At 48.1% G+C, this 16,819-nt stretch overlaps 1 protein-coding gene across 6 annotated transcripts in view; it reads right to left on the bottom strand.

The window, feature by feature from the left end:
• Positions 1-16,819, bottom strand: part of LOC142923105 (uncharacterized) — a 43,856-nt gene that overhangs the window by 13,048 nt on the left and 13,989 nt on the right. For 5 of the 6 annotated variants that reach the window (XM_076064023.1, XM_076064022.1, XM_076064024.1 and 2 more), the window contains 6 exons: positions 14,729-14,779; positions 13,618-13,729; positions 12,381-12,431; positions 11,943-12,024; positions 10,863-10,918; positions 10,503-10,604 (listed from right to left, as the gene is read on the bottom strand). In XM_076064023.1, coding sequence (XP_075920138.1) covers positions 10,503-10,604; positions 10,863-10,918; positions 11,943-12,024; positions 12,381-12,431; positions 13,618-13,729; positions 14,729-14,779 — 454 coding nt within the window. Of the gene's footprint in view, positions 1-10,502; positions 10,605-10,862; positions 10,919-11,942; positions 12,025-12,380; positions 12,432-13,617; positions 13,730-14,728; positions 14,780-15,547; positions 15,697-16,819 lie in introns of all 6 variants that reach the window. The other variant, XM_076064025.1, reaches the window with a different exon arrangement.

Raw genomic sequence — 16,819 nt, 5'->3', positions numbered from 1 at the left:
ATGGAGATGATGATGTGAGCAAGATGTTAGCACACAACAATCACGTATTACCTCAAACACTTTTGAGTTAGGATCCAATTTCTTTTCTTGAAATGGCAGAGATTTCCCGTCACTGGATGGTAGATACTGCAAGCACAAGCACATGAACAGATGCACAAGCGAACTAGGACACACGCGCAAGGAAACAAACACACGACCCTGTGCATGTCCTCTTTTTATTTTCAACCACTTCAAGTCCCCACGTCTTCATGTTTCCAGGATTTCTGCGTCAATGAAGACCGTTTTATCCAAATTCTAAGTGACCCCGTGTTACGTGTGACCCTGTGCTAATATTGTGTCTCTATGCCTCCTATCTGTCTCTCATTTACCATGCCTCCTGTGTGTTCCCCACGTCCCTAAGTCGCTTGTATCGCTGCATTGTCTTGGTGTCCTTGTAATTCCCGTGTCTCAAAGTCCATGTATCTCCTTGGCACTCAACTACCCCTGTGCCTCCACATGTCCCTGTCTCCCCATGTCTCACCATGCCAAAGGGGTTGACGAACGTCTGCAGGACACGCGCTGCCTTCATCTGGGACGTGGAGCTCTGAGCAGTGAGAGCCTTGTTCTGCTGCTCTTCGCTGTCCTGCACACCACAGCAGAGCGCAGAGCGCTACAGCACATCGCAGCGCACTACAGCAACATGACAGCAATTTCAGCACAGCTCAGAATGCGACAGCACACAAGAGAACGCACAGAACGCCCCAGCACATGATGGCTAACACAGCAAACACAGCACGGTACAGAAAGCTACAGCACACGAGATCACACACACAGTGCTTTCGCCAGCGGTGTGGGAGATGAGACATGGGTTGGTTGTCGTCGTGTGAGGATGTTGGGCTCACGTCAAACAGGGTGAGGACCGGGCTCGTGGCAGGCACCGCCCTCCGTGCTCCCTCCACTGCACCACACAAAGACAAAAGTCAAAGATCCTCATTATAGCCTTGAAAAGACTTTTAGGGCAAGTGCTGTTAGCGAGCATCTACGAAGGTCAGCACAGAACACGAAGGGGATGGAAGGACCAACACTACACCCAGCCACCTTTGTCTCCCCAGTGCTGATGCTTTACACGCACTGAGTACTCATTTAAGGCTGAATTAATCTAAGGGAGCCCCAGGACCGGTTTAGATATTCGTCACCGGTGTTGGCCATGAGCAGCAATCGAACTTGGGTCGCCAGGTTAATAGTGCAGCACGCTAACCAGCTAAACTACTGCTGTTCGTCGTGACCGGGAATGGAACTTAGGCCATCAGGAACGTGCCACTACACACTACCACTGCACAACCGTTCTCTAGTGAAATACAGACATACACTAGCACAGAAGATGCACAGAGATACAGACTGAACAATACACACGTGAACACACACACCCACACACGCGCAATAATATACACGGCCACACACCTGTTGCAACCGCTGACACACAAGACATACGCATGCAGACAGGCAAATAAAGACACGTTAGCAGAGACACAGGAATGAATACACACACATATGAATGGAAATGCACGCAATTGAACACAGACATAGACACAAAGATAGTGAAATACATAATACGCACATACACGCAGCAGCCAAAGAAGGGTCATTGCTTAAAACATCACCTATTATGAAAAGTATTTTGTTATTTTTGCTTGTGCCCCACTGTAAATGCAGTCAGGGCATTATTTGTTATTTATTTCACTAAATTATGTTTAATTTGTACACAGAACATGGCAATTATTTGTATGATTACTACTCAAATTATGAGTGTGAAATTAAAAAACAGCACAGTATTTTTTCATGTCAATATAATGAAATCTACTCGTGACAGGCTATGTGTACTCATCACTGTCACGAATAAAAAAATATAATCCATATCATGAGCTTTGCCGATATAACCAGCACAACTAAGTGTGAGCTACCTTCAGTACCGTGCCTTGTGATTGGCTGCCTGTCGTCCAATGATAAGCCATCGTGAGGACAGAAGAGAGGGTTTTCCAATCGCTGTCAAAATACAGAAGAAAATTGATTGAACAATCAGTGCCACACTAGGGTGGGCATACAAATGATACCATTAATGTCACCATTGGGGGATTGAAACATCTAGATTGTACTGTCAGGGTCAGGCCATGAACCAACAAAATCACACAGGGGTGTCAACCCACACAACAATCGGAACATTATTCACACTCTAAGGACGGACATGAACTGAGCTCCTCATTGTCACGACGGTTTGGGGACGTGGAATTTAAAAAAAGAACCACAAATGAGAGTTCTGTGCCGGATGAGAAAAGGAGATGTAGAGTTTATAATCGCAAGTAAAGAGGGCATTTGTGTGATGAGTTTTGGTCTCTGGTCACCTCTGTCCGGGTGATGAATGTTCTCGATGGAGCCTTGATGGGCGTTTCGCTCTGCGGGAACAGCAGCAAAGATTATTAAACAAACGCAACCTTTACTGCAACGAGTCATTACTTTTGCAGTCACTTGTGCCTGGTTGTGACCATCAACTCGCTACATTTGTGAACGTCGTTTAACCACGGGTGGCTGAAACTCCCAAGATCCAAAACCTAGGATCTTAGCCGGGTGGTGTTGGTGGCGAAGTCCTGTAACCCAGCACTATGGAGGCAACAAGGGTGGGTGGATCACACAAATGGTGTTAAACTCCCTTCCCGTTGCTTTTCAGGTGTCATAGCATGGCCTGCCAGAAGGGGGTAAGGCAAAGGTTGACTTCATCTATTCGTTCTGTATGGGATCGACTGTTGCCTCCTCGCATGGGTGGGTTTTCTCCAGGAACTCCGGTTCCCTCCCATATGTAAACACTCATTAATTGGTTGATAACACCTTCATATAAAGACGACCACAAAGCTTGGGGGGAAATTTGGCACAGGCTCACCTCCTGGTAGCCTTTCCTGCTCGTCTGTGGTTCCTCCTCACGCCTCTGAGTCGTTCTCTCGCTTCGAGTGAGCGAATAATGTGGAGTGTGTCACAAGTTAAAACATATTATTGAAGCAGTGCCGGATCATTGTGTTTGACCCAGTATTGGCCCCAGGAGCCACCCAGTCACCACCTATATTAAATCCATACTCTTTGGTTCTTTCGGTAAAGTCAGATAGGTAGAAAAACAATAGATCACGACGTTTCGATGGCAACACAAGCAGTTGGTGTGGTTGTCCCACTGCTGTCTTCAGCAGTTGGTGTGGTTGTACCACCTGATGACGATTGCTTGTGTTGCGATCGAAACGTCGTGATCTAATATTTTTCTACCTACGTGGCTTTACCGAAAGAACCAAAGAGTATGGATTCCTGCAGTCACGAAAGCTTCAAATCAAGATTATATTAAATGTTTGATTATATTTATTTATGAACATTCTGCCTCTGACCACTCGCTATCCCTCTCCCCCTATGACTTTCAGTCTCTGTCTTCCACTCTCTTTTGTCTCTGTTCTCGTTCTCCGACTCTCTTGCCTTATCTATCCTTCATCCGTATCTCAACCCTGGCCGTCCATTATGAACCCCTCGCTGCTCCACCGAGCCGCCTCCGCTTCTGCGCTCACCTTGATGAGCGGGACGAGGCGTGCCTGCTTGACGAGCTGCCACAGCTCATTGGCGTTCTGCCTCACGAGGGGCGGCACCGGATTGCAGCACGCGAGCACGCCCTGCAGCTCCCTGCGTCGGCAACGACGATGTCAACATGTTAGAGCAGCGACACGCGTCACAACACAACGCCAGAGCAATGCAACATCACGGCAAAAACCACGTCACAGCAACAACACAATCTCACAGAAACAGCACAACGTTACAACAAGCCAGCACTCCCTCTCTGTCTTGCATCAAACAGCAATGGCGTGGACTAGGGTGCATATAGCCGTTGATACTGGCAAAAGCATATCCGTTCAAGATGGCGTACATATATCCTATTCATGCTGGTGTACATACGTATATTGTTCATTCTGGCGAACGTGCGTATAGGCAGCTCAGGAAAGTCTATGTATGTATAGCCTAATAAAGTATTAAAGCTTTCGTGACTGCATAAAATTACTCATTGGTTTTTTCGGTAAAGTCACGTATGTAGAAATACAATAAAATTATATTATTTATTGTATTTCTACATACGTGACTTTACCGAAAAAAACAATGAGTATGTATAGCCTGTTCATCCTGGCGTACGTATGTATATTGTGTTCAGGCTGGCATACGTACGTAAAGCCTGTCTTGTCTGGCGTACGTATACATAGCCTGGTCATTATCAGGATCATACTAACCAATGCTATTACCACAATGCAACCTTCATCATCACCATCATACTATCACCATATCATCACCAGCATCCAGATCACCATCCACATCAAAACATAATGAGTGGCACCACCATCAACACTATCACTACCACTCTCACTACTATCAGCACAATCATCAGCCACCACCACTATTACCAACAACAAGAACAGGCGCCATATGCCAATAAGTGGCGGTGACATCACCACGGCGGTTGTCTCAGGCCAGGTGCACTCCGAAGCCACGTCCAGTGTCGAAGGCTCGCTAACAGGAGCTCACGGAACAGAGCCAGGTGCCATGGGTTGACTGACTGCAATGACTGGGGCAGATGCACCAGCTGTGCACGCGACTGTGCCAACTTGCTGCATTTTAGCCGCCCGGCACTCGCTCTTTATTGTGAGCATCGCTCCTCTGCCCTTCGTTGTTGTTGGAGGGCGAATATTACCACCACTGTCAATACCATCATGGGTATCACTCGCACCACCATCCCAACTGTCCCTGCCACCACCGGCCCCACCACCACCGTGCGCGGCTTACCGAGGCATCTCCTCTGCAATCTTCATGAGCATGTGGTTTGGGAGGACGTATCTGTGACAGTAGGAGCACAACACACACCGGTCAGGCCAGGGCACTATGCACGTCGCAGCAATAACAATAATCACACAGGCCGTACAAGCCCAACAACGCAACAGCTACAGTAATCGTACTACGCAACCATTGACCTACGGCACTGGAACGTGCAGTTTCTACAACTGGTTCAGGATCACGATCAGGTAAATAAAAAGTGCTGCGTTGTACACCCCAGTGTTTTACTGTGCTATATTATAAAACACCCGTGTATCGATATTACCATTTTAATGTGCAATTTTATTGAGGGACTGTGTGTTGTTTTGGTGCGGTCTTGGATCGTTTTTGTTGTTGTTTTGCTGCCTTGCCCTAGAGTGCATTGAGTGTAAAAAAATCTACAGTAATTAATGTAATTATGCAATTTGTACTTGTATACTTCATATTCATACATTTTTCGCTACTCTGGACATCTGTGATAAAGAGTTCATAGCTCATCGGATTCCTCCAGTCTAAATAAATATTCTGATAAATCAAGATAAATATTTTGAACGCTGTGGTGTTGTTCTGTTTGCTGTGTTATTCTACGCTGTCGGAAAGTCCCGTGCTTTGCTGCACTATGCTATGCAGTGCAGTACACGGCTATTTCAGCGCCACGGGCGCTCTTACCCCGTGCTCTCGTCCTCGGCGCGTGCCGTGCGGTTGCGCCAGGCGTACAGGAGCCGGGCGGCGCTGCACTGCTGCACATCCAGTGGCTGCTTGTGCTTGTGCAGCAGCTCCAGGTAGGAGTCCTCGGTGAACACCGGCTTGTGGTAGCGCTGAGACACACACACGCACACAGGAAGAGAGAGGGAGATGGAACCACGCAAGTAGTGACAGCGGCAGCAATAATTACCAGGGTTGTTAAAACGATCATCGGTTAACTGGCAATTGTTTTCAGCATCAATTACCAGTTCTGAAAGTCGGTAACCAATGTTTCCAGTGGGAATTTTTATCGCGAATGCACTAATTAGGATGCATGAACATTAAAACGGTACGGCGGGCCCGAGTCACCACATTGAACATAAATCGGCATTTTGCGACCCCCTCCACTGCCACTGTGTATCATATTATTACGTTCCAGGGACTCTATGAGATGATAGGACAATAGTCTACACACATTACACCATGAACTATATCACTTCGTTGATCTAGTTAAAAAGATAAATATATTCTTTGTTTATTGCTCGAGGCCTTTTAACGGAATAAACAATATTTTTGGAGGGGTGGGAAAACTTTCCCGATCGAGAGTGAGAGTGGTGGATTTGCTTACAAAGATAGGCTTGCAACTTGCTCACTGGTGGAGCCAATGGGGGGTGGGGTGGCACGTGCCCCCCCAATGATCCGATCGAAATCCCTAATTGAGATCGGATCATTGGGGTTTATTGGTAATAAATCGGCATTTTGCGACCCTCACTGCTACTGTGTAGCATATTATTACGTGTCAGGGACTCGATGAGATGATAGGACAATAGTCCGAGTCCATAATTGGTAATAAGTAACGGCAAAGCAGTTATAAGTGACTCACAGAATTGGGCGCAGTTGCGTATACAGGACACGACTTCCCTGAAGGCATCAACACCTTCAGCGAGCGCGATGCCGATCACACAACGCGGTTCGAATTCGACCCTCGATCGATGGCTGCGCCATCGCTGCACACGCGTCAAATAAAAGCAAGGGACAAGTCCTTACTTACTAACACTACCTTTTTTCATTGCTGGAGGGGTTGCCCCCCTCCCACCTGAAAATCCTGGCTCAGCCATTGCCCACGCGCCACTCACCTTGAGTGCCACAGTTCGGCTCTGGTCCCACACAAGCTGCAGGAGGTTGGGTCGGCCCAGCGCCTTGGGGAGCAGGTCGGCGCGGACGCGGTCGTACACGTACAGCAGGTAGTGCGTGTCGGCACGCGCATAGTGCAGCATGTCTGGCAGGAGAGGCCTGTGTGTGTGTGCGTGCATACGTGGATGTGTGCAAGCGTTGGTGTGCGTGTGTATGCAATTGTGAGTGTGTATGTGTTTGTGTGTGAGTGTGTGCATGCGAGTGTGTATGAGACGCAGATGTTAATGTACCGCAGCATTTATCTAAATGAGTACCTAGTATAAGATATGAACATCAGCACTGGGGAAACAAAGGAGGTCAGGCATGATGCTAACCACATTACCCTCTCAAACATTGTGCCAGCCTTAATAGGGGCTCGCTAAGATAACTTGAGTGGGGAGGGGGGGGGGTGAAAGTGCTTCATATGTACTGTTCTATGAACCCAGTGATGGGACTTCAATTCGTCACCCTGGCCAACTAGATTCAGCAGTCTATTCAGGCGACACGGGGGATCTTTGTCCTTTTGTGTGAATGTGTAAGCAGTAGAGTAGCGGCTAGCACCCTGTGCTATGAACCTGGTGAAACGAGTTCGATTTCTACTCACGGCCAACACCTGTGACAATTATCTGAACTGGTCCCGGGCCTCCACTAGCTCGACTCAGCCTCAAATGAGTACCTGGTGTAGCGGTGTGTAAACATCACCACTGGGGAGACAAAGGCGGCCGTGCATGGTACTGGCCACCCACCCCCTCCTGTGTCGTGCTGGCCTTCACAGGTGTCTGTTAACAGCACTTTCCCCAACAATTAGTTGAGGCTATACAGGGGATCTTTGCCTTTGTTTTTGTACGTGTGTACAAGTTAGCCCGTGCATGCGCGCGCGTATGCAGAGGTTCGAACAAGTGCGGCGTGCGTACCGGATGCGCCAGTCAGCCAGCTGGTACTGCTTGTCAGTAGACAGGCTGCAGTAGTGCATGAGGAGGTGGGCGAGCGAGTTTCTGGCAAGGCCGAGGGAGCGCGCCGCTGGGTGCGTGTCGAACAGGCCCACCACGTACAGGCCCAGGTCACGTTGCAGCCACTCAATGTCCGAGTCCGGTCCGTGGAAAACCTGCGCCCCCGCCACACCGCAGCGTCAATCACCACGTCACCGTGGCAATCACTGCGCCACTGCGTCGCCGCGTCAAGCACCACGCCTCTCACGTGGCCGGTGCTCAAGATATGGTTACAACGTCCCTAGTAACCATCGTCGCCGCCGCCGCTATCAACAAGGCATGGCTGCAGCCAGCCCCCCTTAATTGCTTCCTTTCTCTATTTCCCTTGCTCGGTCCGACCTGCTCCCTCCTATTCTTTGGTCCTTTCGGTAAAGTCACCACCACGTAGAAGGGAAGCAATAAAATAATAAAAATATATAAAACAATACAATTCTCACGACGTTTCGACTGCAACACAAGCAATCGTCATCAGGTGTGAAAACCACAGCAAGAATTTTATTGTTTTATATTTTTATTATTTTATTGTTGCTCTTCTACGTGGTGACTTTACCGAAAGAACCAAGAATATGAATCCCTGCAGTCACGAAAGCTTTAAATAAATAAAAAATTCTGCTCCCTCCTGTTCTCCCCGTGTAATTCTGCGCCCCGAGATGTTTGTTACGCTTTAGGTGCAATACAAGTGCAATTTATTGTTGTAAACATTCACCCAATGGCATTCATATCGAGTGTGCAGGCAGTGCAATGATACATTGGCAGCAAGCTGGAGGGACCCAGGCGTCGTGCTACAAAGTCGGCGAGGGAGAGGGATGTCTCTCTACTTGTTTTGCTGTCTCACTCAATTATTTTGTTTATGCATGTCTACGTGCACGCGTGCCTCTCACCTTGACAATGTTGGGGTTGGTGAAGGCCTCGTTGAGGATGTGCAGGTCGTCGCGCAGCATCAGTGTGTCGATAATGAAGTCCTCTTCGCGCGTCGAGATTTGCATGAGGCAGGTGATGCCCAGGAAAGAACGGTATGAGTGATGCTACGGGGCCACGCACAGGAATAGCCGCTCAACGGTGGGCGGACAAACAAGAGTAGAAGAGGCAGATAGGCGGTCGAGCGGGACGAAAGCACACAGACGGCACAACCCAACAAGCCAACCGCACATCACAACTCGATATTATACGACCACACACGTCACACACACATGCTGGCACTCACCCAGACAACAAACACAGATCCCCCGTATGGCTTTAACAGACTGTTGGGACAAGTGCTGTTAGAGAGCACCTATGAAGGCCGAAACGGCACACGAGGGGTTGGGTGGCCAGCACCACGCCCGGCCGCCTTTGTCTCCCAAGCGGCAATGTTTTTAAACATCGCACCAGGTACTCAATTGAGGCCGAGTCAAACTCGGGGAGGCCCAGGACCGGTTCAGATAATTGTGCTCTCGCACAGTCGGTACGGCGACCGGCTCCTCTTGAGGGCGCTCCACCTTCATCTTCTTCTCCGCTGCAGACACGGGGATCCGTCACTCATGGCGCGTGCGTGCAGTAGTGTGCTGGTTAATGCACTGCAAACCCAGTGACCTGATTTCAATTCCCGCTTGCGATCAACAGCAATGGCAAATATTTTATCAAGTCCTGGGCCTCCCCGAGGTCGACGGAGCCTTAAATGAGTACCGGGCACGATGTGTAATCATCAGTGCTGGGGAAACAAAGGCAGCCGAGCCTGGTGTTGACTACCCACCCCCAGTGTAATCCTGGCTCTTCAGAGACGCTTGCTAACAGCACTTGCCCCAAGTCTGTTAAAGGTGATACGATTTTTGTTTTTGTCGTGTGTGTGTGAGCAACGCCTCGACTTCTGTACGTGTCTGCATGTGTGTGTGTGCACATGCAAGTGTTTGCGACTGCTGGATTAGTGCATGTCTCTGTGTTCATGGTGTGTGTGTGTGTGTGCCTTCACCGTGTTTGGCTTTTGCAGGCTGTGCAGAGCTCTTCTTTGGTTTCTCTGGCGCTTTCATCAGTTTCCAGCGACTACAGATCTACAGAGATGGATGAGATAGCACTCAACGGGTTCTCATCACTCACTCAGTCAACTACTTAAACACTCATTCACTTACTCAGCCACTCAGGTACTCGTTCAACGATCCAACCACTCATGCGCTCAACTACACTCTCTCACCTACCCAAGCACTCACTCAACCATTCATTCACCCACTCATCTGCTCAAACATGCACTCAAATAACCACATTAATCACCAAACCACTAAAATTCCTCACTCAGCACCCATCCGCACGTGTGCACAATTGGTTTGTGAAATGGAATGATGGAGATGATGATGGAGATGATGATGTGAGCAAGATGTTAGCACACAACAATCACGTGTTACCTCAAACACTTTTGAGTTAGGATCCAATTTCTTTTCTTGAAATGGCAGAGATTTCCCGTCACTGGATGGTAGATACTGCAAGCACAAGCACATGAACAGATGCACAAGCGAACTTTTTATTTTCAATCACTGCCTCGAGTCCCCACGTGTTCATGTTTCCAGGATTTCTGCGTCAATGAAGACCGTTTTATCCAAATCCTAAGTGACCCCCTGTCACGTGTGACCCTATGCAAATATTGTGTCTCTATGCCTTCTATCTGTCTCTCATTTACCATGCCTCCTGTGTGTTCCCCACGTCCCTAAGTCGCTTGTATCGCTGCATTGTCTTGGTGTCCTTGTAATTCCCGTGTCTCAAAGTCTATGTATCTCCATGCCACTCAACTACCCCTGTGCCTCCACATGTCCCTGTCTCCCCATGTCTCACCATGCCAAAGCGGTTGACGAACGTCTGCAGGACACGCGCTGCCTTCATCTGGGACGTGGAGCTCTGAGCAGTGCGAGCCTCGTTCTGCTGCTCTTCGCTGTCCTGCACACCACAGCAGAGCGCAGAGCGCTACAGCACATCGCAGCGCACTACAGCAACATGACAGCAATTTCAGCACAGCTCAGATGCGACAGCACACAAGAGAACGCACAGAACGCCCCAGCACATGATGGCTAACACAGCAAACACAGCACGGTACAGAAAGCTACAGCACACGAGATCACACACACAGTGCTTTCGCCAGCGGTGTGGGAGATGAGACATGGGTTGGTTGTGGTCGTGTGAGGATGTTGGGCTCACGTCAAACAGGGTGAGGACCGGGCGCGTGGCAGGCACCGCCCTCCGTGCTCCCTCCACTGCACCACACAAAGAAAAAAGTCAAAGATCCTCAATATAGCCTTGAAAAGACTTTTAGTGCAAGTGCTGTTAGCGAGCATCTACGAAGGTCAGCACGGAACACGAAGGGGATGGGAGGACCAACACTACACCCAGCCACCTTTGTCTCCCCAGTGCTGATGCTTTACACGCACTGAGTACTCATTTAAGGCTGAATTAATCTAAGGGAGCCCCAGGACCGGTTTAGATATTCGTCACCGGTGTTGGCCATAAGCAGCAATTGAACTTGGGTCGCCAGGTTAATAGTGCAGCACGCTAACCAGCTAAACTACTGCTGTTCGTCGTGACCGGGAATGGAACTTAGGCCGTCAGGATCGTGCCACTACACACTACCACTGCACAACCGCTCTCTAGTGACATACAGACATACGCTAGCACAGAAGATGCACAGAGATACAGACTGAAGAATACATACGTGAACACACACACCCACACACGCAATAATATACACGGCCACACACCTGTTGCAACTGCTGACACACAAGACATACGCATGCAGACAGGCAAATAAAGACACGTTAACAGAGATACAGGAATGAATACACACACATGAATGGAAATGCACTCAATTGAACACATAGACACAAAGATAGTCACAGAAATAATACGCACATACAAGCAGCAGCCAAAGAAGGGTCATTGCCTAAAAATCACCTATTATGTAAGTTTTACTTTTAGGACAATGTTACTGAAAAGTATTTTGTTATTTTTGCTTGTGCCCCACTGTAAATGAAGTCAGGACATTATTTGTTATTTATTTCACCAAATTGTTTAATTTGTACACAGAACATGGCAATTATTCGTATGATTACTACTCAAATTATGAGTGTGATATTAAAAAAAACAGCACAGTATTTTTTCATGTCAATAAAATGAAATCTACTCGTGACAGGCTAGGTGTACTCATCACTGTCACAAATAAAAAATATATGATCCATATCATGAGCTTTGCTGATATAACCAGCACAACTAAGTTTGAGCTACCTTCAGTACCGTGCCTTGTGATTGGCTGCCTATCGTCCAATGATAAGCCATCGTGAGGACAGAAGAGAGGATTTTCCAATCGCTGTCAAAACACAGAAGAAAATTGATTGAACAATCAGTGCCACACTAGGGTGGGCATACAAATGATACCATTAATGTCACCTTTGAGGGATTGAAACATCTAGATTGTACTTTCAGGGTCAGGCCATGAACCAACAAAATCACACAGGGGTGTCAACCTACACAACAATCGGAACATTATTCACACTCTAGGAATGGACATGAACTGAGCTCCTCATTGTCACGACGGTTTGGGGATGTGGAATTAAAAAAAATAACCACAAATGAGAGTTCTGTGCCGGATGAGAAAATGAGATGTAGAGTTTATAATCGCAAGTAAAGAGGGCATTTGTGTGATGAGTTTTGGTCTCTGGTCACCTCTGTCCGGGTGATGAATGTTCTCGATGGAGCCTTGATGGGCATTTCGCTCTGCGGGAACAGCAGCAAAGATTATTAAACAAACGCAACCTTTACTGCAACGAGTCATTATTTTTGCAGTCACTTGTGCCTGGTTGTGACCATCAACTCGCTACATTTGTGAACGTCGTTTAACCACGGGTGGCTGAAACTCCCAAGATCCAAAACCTAGGATCTTAGCCGGGTGGTGTTGGTGGCGAAGTCCTGTAACCCAGCACTATGAAGGCAACAGAGGTGGGTGGATCACACAAATGTTGTTAAACTCCCTTCCCGTTGCTTTTCAGGTGTCATAGCATGGCCTGCTAGAAGGGGGTACAGCAAAGGTTGACTTCATCTATTCGTTCTGCATGGGATCGACTGTTGCCTCCTCGCATGTGTGGGTTTTCTCCAGGAACTCCGGTTCCCTCCCATATGTAAACACTCATTAATTGGTTGATAACACCTTCATATATAGACGACCACAAAGCTTGGGGGGAAATTTGGCACGGGCTCACCGCCTGGTAGCCTTTCCCACTCGTCTGTGGTTCCTCCTCACGCCTCTGAGTCGTTCTCCCGCTTCGAGTGAGCGAATAATGTGCAGTGTCACAAGTTAAAAAATTATTATTGAAGCAGTGCCGGATCATTGTGTTTGACCCAGTATTGGCCCCAGGAGCCACCCAGTCACCACCTATATTAAATCCATACTCTTTGGTTCTTTCGGTAAAGTCAGGTAGGTAGACAAACAATAGATCACGACGTTTCGATCGCAACACAAGCAATCGTCATCAGGTGGGACAACCACACCAACTGCTGTCTTCAGCAGTTGGTGTGGTTGTCCCACTGCTGTCTTCAGCAGTTGGTGTGGTTGTACCACCTGATGACTATTGCTTGTGTTGCGATCGAAACGTCGTGATCTAATATTTTTCTACCTACGTGGCTTTACCGAAAGAACCAAAGAGTATGGATTCCTGCAGTCACAAAAGCTTCAAATCAAGATTATATTAAATGTTTGATTATATTTATTTATGAACATTCTGCCTCTGACCACTCGCTATCCCTCTCCCCCTATGACTTTCAGTCTCTGTCTCCCACTCTCTTTTGTCTCTGTTCTCGTTCTCCGACTCTCTTGCCCTATCTATCCTTCATCCGTATCTCAACCCTGGCCGTCCATTATGAACCCCTCGCTGCTCCACCGAGCCGCCTCCGCTTCTGCGCTCACCTTGATGAGCGGGACGAGGCGTGCCTGCTTGACGAGCTGCCACAGCTCATTGGCGTTCTGCCTCACGAGGGGCGGCACCGGATTGCAGCACGCGAGCACGCCCTGCAGCTCACTGCGTCGGCAACGACGATGTCAACATGTTAGAGCAGCGACACACGTCACAACACAGCGCCAGAGCAATGCAACATCACGGCAAAACCACGTCACAGCAACAACACAATCTCACAGAAACAGCACAACGTTACAACAAGCCAGCACTCCCTCTCTGTCTTGCATCAAACAGCAATGGCGTGGACTAGGGTGCATATAACTGTTGAAACTGGCAAAAGCATATCCGTTCAAGATGGTGTACATATATCCTATTCATGCTGGTGTACATACGCATATTGTTCATTCTGGCGTACGTGCATATAGGCAGCTCAGGTTACTCTATGTATGTATAGCCTGTTCATCCTGGCGTACGTATGTATATTGTGTTCAGGCTGGGATACGTACGTAAAGCCTGTCTTGTCTGGTGCACGTATATATAGCCTGGTCATTATCAGAATCATACTAACCAATGCTATTACCACAATGCAACCTTCATCATCACCATCATATTATCACCATATCCATATCATCACCAGCATCCAGATCACCATCCATATCAAAACATTATGAGTGGCACCACCATCAACACTATTACTACCACTCTCACTACCAGCACAATCATCAGCCACCACCACTATTACCAACAACAAGAACAGGCGCCATATGCCAATAAGTGGTGGTGACATCACCACGGCGGTTGTCCCAGACCAGGTGCACTCCGAAGCCACGTGCAGTGTCGAAGGCTCGCTAACAGGAGCTCACGGAACAGAGCCAGGTGCCATGGGTTGACTGACTGCAATGACTGGGGCAGATGCACCAGCTGTGCATGCGACTGTGCCAACTTGCTGCATTTTAGCCGCCCGGCACTCCGCTCTGTATTGTGAGCATCGCTCCTCTGCCCTTCGTTGTTGTTGGAGGGCGAATATTACCACCACTGTCAATACCATCATGGGTATCACTCGCACCACCATCCCAACTGTCCCTGCCACCACCGGCCCCACCACCACCGTGCGCGGCTTACCGAGGCATCTCCTCTGCGATCTTCATGAGCATGTGGTTTGGGAGGATGTATCTGTGACAGCAGGAGCACAACACACACCGGTCAGGCCAGGGCACTATGCACGTCGCAGCAATAACAATAATCACACAGGCCGTACAAGCCCAACAACGCAACAGCTACAGTAATCGTACTACGCAACCATTGACCTACGGCACTGGAATGTGCAGTTTCTACAACTGGTTCAGGATCGCGATCAGGTAAATTAAAAAGTGCTGCGTCGTACACCCCAGTGTTTTACTGTGCTATATTATAAAACACCCGTGTATCGATATTTCCATTTTAATGTGTTATGGTCGAAACATCGTGATAATTTTTATTGTTTTATATATATTTTATTATTTATTGTTTCCCTTCAATGTGACTTTACCAAAAGAGCAAAGAATATGAATTACTGCAGTCACGAAAGTTTTAAATCAAAATTTGGACTGTGTGTTGTTTTGGTGCGGTCTTGGATCGTTTTTGTTGTTGTTTTGCTGCCATGCACTAGAGTGCATTGAGTGTTAAAAAATCTACAGTAATTAATGTAATTATGCAATTTGTACTTATATGCTTTATATTCATACATTTTTCACTACTCTGGACATCTGTGATAAAGAGTTCATAGCTCATCGGATTCCTCCAGTCTAAATAAATATTCTGTTAAATCAAGATAAATATTTTGAACGCTGTGGTGTTGTTCCCTTTGCTGTGTTATTCTACGCTGTCGGAAAGTCCCGTGCTTTGCTGCACTATGCTATGCAGTGCAGTACACGGCTATTTCAGCGCCGCGGGCGCTCTCACCCCGTGCTCTCGTCCTCGGTGCGTGCCGTGCGGTCGCGCCAGGCGTACAGGAGCCGGGCGGCGCTGCTCTGCTGCACATCCAGTGGCTGCTTGTGCTTGTGCAGCAGCTCCAGGTAGGAGTCTTCAGTGAACACCGGCTTGTGGTAGCACTGAGACACACACACACACGCACACAGGGAGAGAGAGGGAGATGGAACCACGCAAGTAGTGACAGCGGCAGCAATAATTACCAGGGTTGTTAAAACGATCATCGGTTAACTGGCAATTGTTTTCAGCATCAATTACCAGTTCTGAAAGTCGGTAACCAATGTTTCCAGTGGGAATTTTTATCGCGAATGCACTAATTAGGATGCATGAACATTAAAACGGTACGGCGGGCCCGAGTCACCACATTGAACATAAATCGGCATTTTGCGACCCCCTCCACTGCCACTGTGTAGCATATTATTACGTTCCAGGGACTCTATGAGATGATAGGACAATAGTCTACACACATTACACCATGAACTATATCACTTCGTTGATCTAGTTAAAAAGATAAATATATTCTTTGATTATTGCTCGAGGCCTTTTAAGGGAATAAACAATATTTTTGGAGGGGTGGGAAAACTTTCCCGATCAAGAGTGAGAGTGGTGGATTTGCTTACAAAGATAGGCTTGTAACTTGCTCACTGGTGGAGCCAGTGGGGGGTGGGGTGTCACGTGCCCCCCCAATGATCCGATCGAAATCCCTAATTTAGATCGGATCATTGGGGTTTATTGGTAATAAATCGGCATTTTGCGACCCCCACTGCCACTGTGTAGCATATTATTACGTGCCAGGGACTCGATGAGATGATAGGACAATAGTCGGAGTCCATAATTGGCAATAAGTAACGGCAAAGCAGTTATAAGTGACTCACAGAATTGTGCACAGTCGCGTATACAGGACACGACTTCCCTGAAGGCATCAACACCTTCAGCGAGCGCAATGCCGATCACACAACGCGGTTCGAACTCGACCCTCGATCGATGGCTGCGCCATCGCCGCACTACGCGTCAAATAAAAGCAAGGGACAAGTCCTTACTTACTAACACTACCTTTTTTCATTGCTGGAGGGGTTGCCCCCCTCCACCTGAAAATCCTGGCTCAGCCATTGCCCACGCACCACTCACCTTGAGGGCCACAGTTCGGCTCTGGTCCTACACAAGCTGCAGGAGGTTGGGTCGGCCCAGCGCCTTGGTGAGCAGGTCGGCGCGGACGCGGTCGTACACGTACAGCAGGTAGTGCGT

The sequence above is a fragment of the Petromyzon marinus genome, unplaced genomic scaffold (genome assembly GCF_048934315.1).
Source record: "Petromyzon marinus isolate PM22_M1 ecotype Great Lakes invasive population unplaced genomic scaffold, UKy_Petmar_22M1.pri1.0 PM_Scaffold_29, whole genome shotgun sequence".
Classification (NCBI taxonomy): Eukaryota; Metazoa; Chordata; class Hyperoartia; order Petromyzontiformes; family Petromyzontidae; genus Petromyzon; species Petromyzon marinus.
This window is presented reverse-complemented; position numbering and strand designations above follow the sequence as displayed.